Below are 13733 nucleotides of genomic sequence, written 5' to 3'. Positions count from 1 at the left end.
TTAACTCTGGGGTTTTGTATTTGGAAAGTCATGACGCTCGTCTTTTAGAAATACCCAGCTAGTTATCATGACCAGAAAACCGCAAAGCAAAGCTGAATTAAAACAAAAAATAAAGAATTTGGACCAATCTAGTAACTATTAATACAGAATTCTTTGTCTGAGGTCTTTTGTGACGAGAACTGTCAAATTGATTACAAACTTAACAAAACGCTGATAGCGCATCTCAACGGCATTTAAGCCTTATCTGTCATTTGAGTATTTCTTTTCCTTAAATTTAAATAGTTCCAAAAGTTTCGCTAAGGCGCCGCTTTTGTCTCGGTTAAATTAGTCACTCGGCGTGTGCAGGCCAGCAATAATTATATACTAATTTAGCGTATAATTAGCTAATTAGAACTGCGCAGCGACTGCCGCAAAAGCCAAAAACTCAAACGCCGAAAAAATGTTCCGGCAACACCTTCTGTGCAAAAAATATGAAGAAAAATGCGCAAAAATTTGAGCTTGCGAAAATAGAAAACGGCGAACCCTTGACAAGACCGCGGCTGAAAAGCTATTAATCAAAAGCGGCTGGCCGCATGTTTGGCTTGCTGTAAATAATAATGACTTCATAATTGATAATTTTGCCAGTTGCTGGAAGAAAGTTAGTCGAACTTGGCAGAAGCAACGGCTTTAGCACCAAAACCGAGGCACCCAGATTCGCTGACACATACAACGCTTATAAATTAGCCATCAATGAATATTAATCAGTTTTATTTATTTAAATTGTGTAAAAATATAATCAATAACAAGCGGGCGCTGACGATAGAAGAGAGCAAAAAAACCATAAACCGAAGTTTAAGTGTGTGCAGGCAGTAAATTAAAACGAAATCAATTTTAGATAAGATCCCGAATGGGAGCAACACAATTTTTCAGCGAAATTGCCTATCACAAAAAAAAATCCAATGGCTAATACAAAAAAAATACAATTGGCTTGAAGCTCAGGGAAAGAGAAACACCTTAATGGCATTTAATTAAAATGAAGGCAATAAAAAACTCAAGGTATTAAAATTATTAAAGTGAAACGTCGTCACTTTAAATTAAAAACGTCAAAAACGGAAAATAAAACTAAAAAAGCAATTCCAAATCAACGCCGCATTCAGCAATGCAAACAAAAGACTCAAGCAACGAACTCATGGCGAAGATAAGCTTTACTCAACTACACTCGTGAATAACTTTGTATTAACTCTTGATCACTGCTTTTTGGTGAGCAGGAACAAAAGACTTAGGCAACGAACTTGTTGACGCTCTCAGGCAAAAATTATGAATGAAACGAAAAACTGATTATGGTGTGTGACAAAAAAGAGATAAAATGATTAAAAATATGATGAAATTCTAAGAATAAGTTAAATCGTCATAATCGCTTTGTTGAAGTTTACTTCTAATAAAAATAGAATTGAAAACTATAAATATATTAAAACAAAACTAGTTTCGTCAAGTTTTAATTAAAAACCAGTAACTAATTAATCATTATATTATTTAACCGATGCAGAGCATATAAATTTTATTTTTAAATTTATAAAATGTTCTCTCCTGATAACTGTTGTTTAAATTATATAATTTTTTCTATGCAATCTTTTTGTTTAGTTGACTCTAAATTAGTCACTCATTTGTCCATTTAACATGGCCAAAATCACAGACTAAGATTTTCTTCAATTAACGGCAAATCTAGTTTGTTTGCCCAGAAACACGGTGACAAATGAGTGAAATAAAAGCTGTTAATTTGTATGTGAAGCCCCCTGGGTTGTGAAACCACTGACTGATTGATTTTGTTTATCTTATTCGTTGGTATTCATTTTCTAATGTCTAATATTAATAATTAAAAAGTCTGTTGCCCGTGTCATGCACCCAACAACAATGCCATACGTGTTAAACCGCCAAAAGGGAGGAATATGCAAATTTGTTGTTAAACTTCGCGCCATCGGTGTTTCGGTGTTTATAATTTTCTATGAAAAATGTTGTGCCGCTGGTTGTTGCCTTTTCTCACATAAATCTGCCACAGGCGCATAGAAAATTTCACCCAAAAAAGAAACCGGAAGCTTGGCCGTCAAGTGGAATGGACCCTGGGTCGTTTGTCCGCTTAACTTTTAGCGGGTGTTTATCAGCGGTAGACAATTTTCATAAATTTCTTCTGCTTTTGGCCATGTATGGTGGATGGTATGGTATGGTATGGTATGGTGTGGTATACAAGACCGTTTCGCACTGTATTTCTTCTCACTTTCGCATAATTGTGATGGTATGATGGCAGTACCCTCGTCGTTTCGCTTGTCTCTTTCTGGGTCTGCGCTTCCACGCTCCTCATGTCAGACACTTTGTCAAAATAGCATTTGTTACGCTGTCAGTGCCAGCCACCAACGCACTGGACGGCCAAAAGCCACACACAAAAGTAAAAAAGCCAGCAGCAAATCCAGCAGAAACAACACCAACCATAGTAATAACGAGCGTTATCCAAGCATCATCATTATCAACTTTTAACCATCGGTTTATGTTGTTTGCCACCGAAATGATTTAATTTTGACAGACCTTTTTTTTTTTATTTTTGGTTACCCCTTTTTGCCCTGTATATGTGTGTACATTTTTTCTTTGGCGTGTTTCTTTCTCGACTTTTTATGTGTGGGAGTTTTTGGATTTTAATTTAAATTTCTTTGTTGTTGTTCCTGTTGTTGGCCGGGCTGTCTATTTTGGTCATAATTTTTGTCGTTGTTGCTGTCGCTTGAACTTTATTTGATATGCATTACCCCGGCCTGGCTTTCGTCTTTGTTTATTTCTTCTACGACTTCTCCATTTTGGCATTAAGTGCTTGTAAATTGGGTCAGTGGGAAGTTACACTTCAGTCGACTCTCGTTCGATGTCGATGTTGTTGGGGTCCGTACTTGTACTCCACAACGTCATGTGTCATAAATTTATACGTCTGCTGCCCGGACTGAGAACTTTTTACCTCTGACATTTTCCCGTTTGATTTTCGTTTGCTTTACTTATTTATTTATTTACTGTCAGCCATAAATGCCAGAGTTTTCCCTGCACGCAGAGAAAATTTACCTTTATTTGGGGATTTTTAGTAAAATATTTATAATGCATGATCTATGTAAGTAACGTTTTTTTTAGAGAAGGATATTTGAATAAGAAAGGTAGCCTTCGGTCTGCATTTTAATATAGCTTTTAACATTTTTATTAAATTTTTTAATACATGGTCACAACCACTATTCATAGTGTAGCAGGCATTTTAAGTGCTTTGGCCCGCGATCTACTTTATTTTGAGCAATGTTGCCCGAAAACACCTCCCCATGTTTACGATCCTCGTAAAGCTGGCCAGAATTTAGCCGCTTCCTGCTCCTGCCTATTTGTGGGCCCAGTACATAAACCAATTTGTCCATTGATCCCATCCGATGATGCCATGTGATCCGATCACCGCGGGTGTATGCAAATTCCCCCGAGGATTTACAATAAATTTAACCCCTGATTAGCTCGGGGCTCTGCCGTTTTCATGGCAGAGATGAATTTTTTATTGTACCCCCTCGAACATATATAGTACAGCCCACTAAGTCCCACATACTCAACCTATATACACTTGAATCGGTGCATCGATGCATCGGTGGGCCATAAAAACTAGCATCCAGTGCACCATCTCCATCCTTCGCGGCCATGGCTCATTGAATCCGGAGTCAGGAAGCGCAATGTGCAATGTGAAGTGACTTTGGCTGTCTGCTGTCTAGACTCGAGACACACTCACAGTTTTCCAGCTGCATATGGCAGTGGTGGCCATAGGATCGAGCCGATGGAACAAGTGCAGAGGATTGGGCCTAGAGAGTCGGAGGATGCATTTGCAGTGCTTGGCTTGATTTTTATTGACACAAGTTGCTGGCTGAGTGCCGACTTCTGCTGGTTTGCCGGTTTGTTGGCTGCCTGGCACACATTTTGCATATTTTATGAGTTCGTGTCGATGTCGTTTGTGCAACGAGCTTTTTGTTCTTCGCTGCAGCTCTTTGCATAATTATTGTGGTACGTATTTTGTGTTTGATTCGGATTATATGTAATGTCAGCGCTACTGGGGAGGTTGTGTTTTTTTTTTCCTTCTTTTTTATGACCGCATTTAGTGCCTCGTGTAGCGGCATCTGTAAGTACAAATACCCACGGGACATGTGACCCACTTGCCGAGGAAGGTGCCTCCTGCTCCCCACTGATCGCATCGCATAAATCAAGAACAGTCATTAATGTTACAATACATACGTGGCATGTGCATAAGTTTTTCGAAAAGACAAAAAAAAATCAAATCAAAGGGGATTCCGGGTGAGGACCGACCCCCTGCTAAATTAGTTTTCACTATACAATATACACTCTGGTCATATACATAAACACACATGAGTACACGGAGATTTCGCTTGTTAACATTAATAATAACTTGTAATTTGCAGTCGTTGTTGAAAATCACTCACTGGGCGAAGAAGGTAAAAAAAAACTGAAAACTAATTACAACATTTTTCACATGTGTGTAGGTAAACATTCATTCATAATACGGAGCCAGCATAATGTAATGTAAATGAGAAAAGCCCGACGAGACGAGAAGAAACTTGACCAAAAAAGCGCAGACTTTGATGATCTTCCGCATGGTTGGCTTCTGTCTCAGTCTCCCCTTGGATCCAAGCAATATATACCTACATATCATCTCCCCCCGGAGAGTGATCTCAGTGTGTTGTTAATTTCTGTTCATTAAGTCAGAAAATAGCCAGGTTTAATGTTCGAGCGAGGCACAAAATTAATTAAACATTTATCAAAATCACCGCCGCCTCCCAGGGTCCGGCGATAACAGCGAAGATCGGTATATATACTCGTATAACCGTATAAAACAAAACCCCGATGACATTTGGGCATTTTATGAGCATGACCGCCATTGTTTTGGGTTCGGAACTCTTGTCATTGTACTAGTCAAAGTACGAATGCCGCGCCGAGAGACTCTTGGCCAAAATCGTAAACGAAACCGAAAACGATGCCACAAATTCCAATTTCAATTCCAAGATACAGACGTGGACGTCAACATCAGTTCGCCTGTCGTTCCGAAATGAAAAATGCTCAAAATCCGACACAACAAAAAAAAAGCAAAGAAACACTTTGGCTCGTTATTCTTGGCCTGGGTTTTACTTTTTTCGGGGGTCGGTCTCGTTTTTGCCTGATTCGAATTCGGACTTGGACGTGGATGTGGATGTGGATGTGGACATGGCATATCGCTCGACTTGGCCCAGCACTTGAATTGCACTTGAGTGCTGTAAATATTTTTTAAGGCTGCCTGGCAGAGGGATCTTGAAGCCGAAACGAATCTCGAATGCCCTCCCTGAAGGCAGATGAGCCCCCATAAACTGAGTGGCGATGAGCCTGGCTTATTATGAGGTCAGCGGCGTGCTTTTGAAGTCATCATTGCCGGCTGTCAGCAGGTCACTTCAAAGGCAAATCTATTGACAATGTTGCACAGACGAAAGCTACAAATAAAACTGGGTTGTCTTGAGATTCTAGGAAAACTGTAGATCACTGAATTTCACTTAAAAGAAATGTTAAATTTAAATTTAAAATCAATCACAAGTTATTTGAAAGAACGTGACTAACCTTTCGGTTAGAGAACTTTACCCCTGAAAAATGAGTTTTACTTTTTGGTTTTACTTTTTACCTTCGGCTCCTGTTGCTTGTTTTGGCTTTGTTGTAACTCTTTCGCGTTTTTTGGCAATTTGGGTTACATTGGCTGCTGTCTGAAAAATTATCTGGCACTTATATTCACGCTTAATTGGCATTTTTTATGAAACTCGAGCGTGCCGAAAAGTGCAGCAGTCGCATTCGGCGTACAAGCAAACAAACAAACAAACATTCGTGCTCCTCTCGACTCCTTGGCTTCCCAGTTTCACCGGGTCCAAGTCCATGTTTCCCCTTTTCTGACAATGACACTGGCACTGGCACTCAAAATCAAAGGGGAAAAATCAATTTAATGAGCAAAACATGCAATAAATTACTTTGGATTTTATTTTATTTTCCTCTTTTCAAAAAAATTGGGTCACATATTGCAGGAATTTGTTTTATTTTCCCCCACTGCCTTTTGTGTTTTTGTTTTGGTTTCGTTTTTTAGTTCGATCAGGAAGTGGCCAGTTTAATAATTTGAATTTTATTAATTCGATATTGAAGCAATTTATTTCTGCCTCGCTTGATGTTTCTGTGTTTTTTTGGCAAATGACAAAACGAGTTCTCTGTGTTGACCTTTTGCTGGTCTTAATGCTATGCTTGATTCTAGAGTTGTGTTGTGTTTATTGTTTTAGTGAGATTGTCAGGCAATATGTCAGAGTCAGTGCCTCAAACTGGACCATCTTATAAGCCCGAAAGCCACAGTAGCGACCACAAAATAAAACAAATTGTAAGTTGAGGAATTTAAAAAGGCATTCAAAGGCGATCAATTTATTTGACATCAATGGCAGAGGCCAATAAAAGCCTGCTCAGCTCCGGTTATTTGTGGTAATCAAAATGACTGATGAGCCAGCTCTATAAACTGGTTCGCATCTATTGCCCAAGCGTGGGCGTTTTATTGTCTTGGCCAGTGGTAGCACGAAATTAGAAATCTCTGATTCGATTTTAAATGCAAATCGATTTCGATCGGTGTATTTAAATGCGTCTAATTCGTTATGTGTTTGTTTTTTGTCTTAAGCACGAAATACGAAATTCGAACTATTTATATTGTTTTCTATTTGGTAGCCGTCCCGCTGCGACGGACACCGAAGTTAATGAATGGGTTCGCTTGGGAAATTCTATCGGCTGAAGCCATAAGCTTGCATCATTGACAAATCGCTGGACAAAGACGCTTCGAACACTTTAGCAGCTTAAATACTCGTAGATTCGGCTTAAGTCGCTGCCGTGGCTCAAGTGATAAATGATAGTCGAATGTGACTTGGCTTATGGTCTGCGTACACCTGTTTGGAGTCAACACGTTGTGAATGAATCGCTTCCGGCATGAATGGATTGGAATCTTGGAATCTTGGCCAGCCTCGAGTGCTGGTCCATCGCTCGTTCTCGAGTGCAATCGAAGGTGTTTGTTTCCAGGAAGATGAGCATCGGAATAGAATGACTGGGAACAGCAACCAATTTTATTGTTTTCCCGGCTTAGATCTCATCACAAATGAGAACAATAATACAATAATAGAGGGTTTAAAAAATCGTACTACATATAAATAATAAATATGATAACAAAATTATTTTATGGACTTTTAAGCTTTACTTCCTCTATTTTAAGGAATGATCTTTTTAAACTGACAATGCTTGTACGAACTCAACTTGTGTAGGATCTAAAGTTTCCCATCAAATATGTAAATGTAGCTGTTTATTCAAATTTTGTTAAATTTATGTTAGTAGTTAAAAGTACTTAGCTAAACTTAAAAATAGCAAATTTTTTACAACCGACATGCTTAGTACCATAACCTGCATAAAATCCCTCTCCATTCATTAACTTCCCTAACTCTAAATCGTTTTCATTGATGTGGCTATTTTGTTGTCCCAGAGAATTTAACTAGCCATAAAAGTTAAGCTCCGCAAGAAATCTCCTGATCAAGGCCCAGATAAAGAGCCGATCTCAATCGAATCGCTTCACTTCCGAAACAATTCCATCATTTAACGACCAACACGAGGAGCCTTTAGCGGCTGGCTCATCAGAAACTGCAGGTTCCTCTCGAGAGGATCTCGGCAAACATTGGCCAATAAATTTTCGCTAGTGGTACATAAAAATTTGTCACATAAATTACAATTTGCGTGCCCCTGTCGAGTGGCCAACAGCACTTGTGGCCAACAAACACACTGACAACTGTTGGCATTTTGCAATGGATTCGTACGCCAGGCGACCCTAATTGCCATTGAGTGTTGTCCCGGGCAAACGACTAACACTAATTGTGCGTACAACTCCGAGTTGCAGCTACAAATCCCCCGAACAGCTCAATTTGCATGTGATCGTCTCCCGTTAGAGGAGGACCTCACTTTGGGAGGATTTCAGCATCTGGGCAATTAGCCAGGCCAAGAGGAGGGGTCTGGGAATGGAAATGGAAATGGAGTGCAGGCATAAATGTCAGCTTCAATTTGGCCTGCAATTAAAAGAGGCTGCGGCAGAACAACTGACAGATCACCGGGGCAACAGCTTTATTTGCAGATATATAGATATTCAGATTTGCAGACTTGCAGATTCATTTGCTGGCCACAAGATGAATGACTCTGCAGCTGCCAAGCGGGCTGATAAAATACTAAACGAGAAAGTAAGGCAGGCGACTACTTTCTTTTCTTTTCAGCCAAAAGAGAACTTCTAAGGCCAGCTAAAAACAAAAAAAACACAACTCAATTGTAATTATTGTGTTGATTGTGCAAAATTTGGGCGTTCGCTCATGCAAATTATCGATTCGATTCGTTTCGATTTGGCGTCTGGCACGAGTTGGTTTCATAATTAAAATGCAGGCAAAACGGGAAAGAGTTGCGGTCAGTCTGAGCTACCGCAAAATGTATAAATTATGCAAAAAAGGTATTCGAAACAGAGACCTTAAAATTCATATTGTTAGCAAACGTGGGCATTGTTAGACGCCTAGCCGCTCGCCGATTGGTCCACTGAAAGTTGGCTCTTGGCTCATTAGCATGTTTGGCACACGCCCCACACCGCAAAACACACGCCCCAAAAAACCTAAAAACAAAAAAAAACACCAACAGACCAAACGGCAGGTTGAGAGCCTTTCCTGATAATGGCTATAATACTCTGGCTATAGAGCTATCTAGCCCAGATTGCCGATTGCGGTGGCTCGTTGGCCGCGATGCTGTGGCAATAAATCAAAATTATTATCCACACATTTGACTGTTTAAGGCAGCGCATGCATTTTGGCCATTTATGGCTGCCTCGGTTCCTGCTAGCCCGATCCGTTAGCGAACGGCCTTTGAAAGAATGCCATATACCATATGAAGTATATGAAGTAGTCTCAGTCGTAGTAGTCCCGTACTCCCGTAGTCATCGAAACAGTGGCGCTGGCGTTGACTTATCTGGCGGACGCAATCTGCGACCTGGAGCCGGAGCTGAAAAGCTGGATCTGGCCGCATTTGAATATGACGCACGAGTGAGCCAACTAGGGTGTGTGCCTCAGACTAAGCCTCTGATCCAGCTAACCAAACTATCCAGCTAGCTATCCACAGCCAAAGTCCCAGTGGCCAAAACATTGGCTTTGCTTTTTTTGCACAGTGACTTGTGGTGAGCACGCTTGATTTTCGATCGGCGATAAGAAATTTATAGTTTCGGCTTAAAAGGCATTAGAGTGTAATATATTTAAAGTTTGGCATCGTATCTATATAGCTACATATATTAAACAAGTAAAGGAGGCTCTAGCCCAGACCATTGTTGCCAACTGCGACTGCGACGGCGGCCCGTGGGTGTGTAAATCTATATGCAAATATTTGCATGCCCAGTCGCAATACAAAAGACTTAGGCAACGAACTTGGCTACCTAGAGCGCTTGTCATAAAGAGTCATGCGCCTGCAAAGGGGTGTGAGCAGAAAAGGGGCACTAAGCCGATATTCTTTATAGATCAAGTACATGCAATCAATGAGTTGGGGTGCTGGTGCCACAGAGTTATGGCCGATTTACACGGTGTTGGGCAAATCTAATAAAACAAATGGTTAAATCTATAAAACTAACGATATGTTTAATTTGACGAATGGATTTATAAGGTGTTCGGTGCTGACTTTCAATTGACTTTGGTATTTAATAGAATTAGCTTAATGGTCTTTGGGAATCTATGGCAAAACTAGCTCTATAAAGCTGTACAATTAATTAGGCCAATGCAGGGGAAAATGTGGGAGTGGATTATAAACTTATAATAATAATAACTATCTTAAATAAATTCCATACTAGTTATAATATCTGGGTTCTTGGGTCTTACAATATTTTTTAGCAATTGAATATGTAGCATCAAATGACATTACACAAATGAATTTCCCAAGAACTTGTTGGGCATACAATGTTGTCAGTGGGATATTTCCCTCAATTAATTGGTCTGGCAAACCCAATAATTTTCGTAGGCCTCCCTTTCCCATTCCCAAGCAACTAATCCAACATAATCCAGCTATAACCATACATACTTACCAGACGCGACAAACTCTTGCAAATTCATTTCTATGCAAATTTCTTGTTTCCATTTGGATTTTTTCCTGGAGTTTCACTTTCAATTTGTATTTGTATGGCTTTCGGTGCTTTTGTCACAGTTTCGGCTGGTGCATTGTATGGTTTGTTTGGGTATATGGGTATATGACAATGTGTGTTTTGGCTCGCATTGAGTTGAGTTTCTTTTGTCTAGCAGCTGAAATTGTTTTATATGGTAAAATGCAATTTGTGCAACTGGCAAAAGCGACAAACAACAACAGGCTAAGCATCCTTTGCTATATATTGAAAGTGAAGTCTCTTAGCATATTTGCAGCATTTGCTGTTGCTGTGTTGCTATTTTGTAGCTGCTGTTTTACTCTGTGAAATTTGCATATTTGCGCACAGCTGCTTTTTTCTATTTCTCCGGTGCTTTTCTTCACTTGCCGCTGCTGTTGTCTTCTATTGCATTAATTTCGGCCTCTTCTTGTTGTCGTCGTTGTCGTGGCTAATATGGTTGTTGCCGCTGCTGTTGCTGCTGCAAATGTTGCACTGATGTTGCTAGTGCTGCAGCAGCAGTGCCTCCTTTGTTGCTCAGCATGTGCAGCATTTGTCGTTGTTACCACACATTCTGCAGCCGAGGCGGTTTGTAATTAATGGTTAATTAATTGAAACGAAGTAGCTGACAATCTTAATGATCCGTAATTTGTTATTATGGTAATTTATACAAGCCACAGCAGCCCGAACACACCAACACAATAAAGACTTTGTGTTGTTGTTGCCCTACTGTGTTGTCTCTTGTAAGACATATACAAATAAAAATTCATTAGCTTCTGAGCTGAGTGAGTTCGGATGACGGCGACAATTGTCTAATTGCAGTCACGAGCAATTTATGTACCTCGTTCAGCTATGAGTTATATATATCCACATGTCGGCTATATTTATATTTATATCGGATCTGATCTGATGGGACCGCTATATATGGCCAGATCAACGCCCACAGGTGGCCCTAAGAGCCGGGCCATAACAATAAATTGTGCTTAGCCGGCAAATAATGTCAGAGCCAAGAAATGCCAGACTGATAGCTGTTGGCTGATGGCCTCCCACCCTTTTTAGCCCACTCCCACACCCACTCCTCCCCTTTTTTTACCATTTTTTGTTTGCTATTTTTGTTTTGCCACCGGGAAGATGAGCACGACTGGCAAACAGCAAACAACAAACAACGGGCTAGAAATTTGCATCTTGACGAATTTAATGATGATGATGAAAAAGACGCCACAGAGGGAAAGATCATTTTGATCGAGGCAGGGGAAAAAAAGAAACTTCAAGGAGCCCACAGACAGCACACGATGTTTGTTGAAGGCATTTCGGTTTTCTTCTCTGGGATGTGGGAGTGTTGGATGCTGCTGCTTGGCAAATCTTTATGAAGATGCATTTTGGGTGGCATTGCGGAATGTTTGACGTTGTCTGTCTCATGTCAAGTGCTGTGTCGTTTGATGGGCAAGTGAAAATATTTTCATTGCACTTTGACATGACAGTCAAACAAATTGCTGGGTAGGATATGTATAAATATATTTCTTTGAGTTTCTACACACACCTTGTATGTTAAATGGCATTAATGAATGGCAGTCGGCAGTCAGCAGTCAGCCTTCAAAACTAAATACATGGGAGCGTCACCCCTTTTGTCTGTGCTGATTAGCCAGAATTTCTGGCCATTCCTGGTCCCCTTTGTTTGGCTGCCAAGTGGCGCCTGCAGCGATCACGTCACAGACTCTCAGACAAAAAAAGAGTCAGCCACAATTGTTGGTTTCTTTCGCCGATTTGATTGTTAGCCCAGAGCTCACGATTTGGTTTCAATGTCTTCGGCGGCGGCAACGGCGTTGCTCGTTTGGCAAAATCAATAAAGTTATCATGATTCCGGGCAGAGGCGTCTCTCCACGTAAATGCCTTAATACTTTAATTTCTATATAGGCAGGCTCCTATATATATTTTTCCATATCAATCCAATTTGACTGTCAAAATCTTGAGCTAAGCTCTACTCAACCGGGGTGAACGCCCACCCAACATAATCAAAAATTCAGGAAAATAAACTCAATTAACATGTCACGCTTGGGCAACGAAATGCAGTTGTTTCGCCTGTGACCGACCGTGTTTCTTTCCAGATTTTGTGTTAAAGTTTTTTGTTTCTGGTTTGTCATTATTATTATGTCGCCAGTCAAAAACGGCAACTGAAAGTAAAGGCTGCCAAAATTCGTGCGCTACCGTTTTTTGTGTTTGCAATGACTTAGAACAGCAGTGCGGCAGCTGAAAAAATTAACTTGTTAAAATGCAAATTTTTGTGACTCGGGGGGCTGTCCGCTCCGTTCGGCATTTAGCCTTGTTATTACCCTGGCATGGCATCGGCATTGAGGCACCGTTCCCGTATTGATTTTGATAAATGACCCCGCGCCGAACAATTGCCAATCATATTTTCTTATTTTCTGGGTTGGGTTCTGACTAACTGGCCCAAAATTGATTGAGCGCTGCACTAATTAAGGCATTAATCACGTGGCCCAAGAGAATGTATGACGAGCTAACTGTAGGCCAAACGTGGACTTACACTAGGAAAAACGAAAAGCATTAAAGCATTTAGTTCCAAAAAAACACTGTTTAAATAAAAAATCATCTAAATACCTTCAAAGAGTTTTGTAAATTATAGAAATTGTGGCAGTAGTTAAAATATAAAATATTACTAGAAATGACAGACCCTTAAAACGGGAAGGTTACCCGAAAGCCAAAACTGTTTGATATTGAAGCTTAAAAAACAAAACCAAAATTCAGAAATAATTCAAAGATATTCACTAGAAATTTTATGATACGATTGTTGACCACAGGGTGACCCACAATAAAAACGTAATAAATTTCATTTATATCAAAAAGTGAATATGGTAATGAAAATTTATTGAAGTTCTAAAGAAAAATTAAATAAATATTTTATTAAACTAATTTTATAACGATTTTTTTTAAGGAAGTTTATACTTACTGAATTTTTATCTGATATATTGCAATGCATGGCTATTTATGTTTTCTTTTTTCTGGGTGTAAGTGTTTCCGTTTCACTAATGCCGCTGTGAAAGTCGCAGGCACAGGAAAATTTTCACCCAAAACAACAGCAGGGGGCTGCTGGGAGAGTGTGGGCCGCCAAGATGGACATGTTCTGATACAAGTTTCATAGCAAATTTGAAATTTATTGTGCCATGTTGCTGCGATGCAAGGCACGACAGCAGCAGCAGCCGCAACATCAGTTGCAACTTGCAACAGCGGGAGCAGCACCCACTGGCGCAAGGCCGTTAGGCACTCTCTTGGCCTTATTTGGTGGACAGTATTTATGCAGATTCGCCGCGTGGGTGGCAAACACTTTCTACTCGCAGACGCCGACTGCACTTGCCCATTTGCATTCGAAACAGTTACAGTTGCTGGCCCTATTGATTCGTGGCTCTGATTGCTTTATGAGCTGTCTGCCTGCCTGGCCTAATGTTCGCATAATGTTTATGGTTAGACATATAAAAAACAAAAAACGGAAAACAACAACGATCCTGAG

General features: G+C 40.2%; 2 protein-coding genes across 4 annotated transcripts in view; both read left to right on the top strand.

Annotated features, from left to right (window-relative positions):
- Positions 1–13733, top strand: part of LOC108007800 (zinc finger protein 853) — a 69458-nt gene that overhangs the window by 46342 nt on the left and 9383 nt on the right. The window lies entirely within an intron of this gene.
- Positions 4751–5054, top strand: LOC108007801 (uncharacterized). The gene is given in 2 exon segments (XM_070995630.1): positions 4751–4931; positions 4933–5054. Coding segments are annotated over 2 exon segments (114 nt in total). The 5' UTR covers positions 4751–4887; the 3' UTR covers positions 5003–5054.

This window comes from Drosophila suzukii, chromosome 3 (assembly GCF_043229965.1).
Source record: "Drosophila suzukii chromosome 3, CBGP_Dsuzu_IsoJpt1.0, whole genome shotgun sequence".
NCBI classification, from domain to species: domain Eukaryota; kingdom Metazoa; phylum Arthropoda; class Insecta; order Diptera; family Drosophilidae; genus Drosophila; species Drosophila suzukii.
This window is presented reverse-complemented; position numbering and strand designations above follow the sequence as displayed.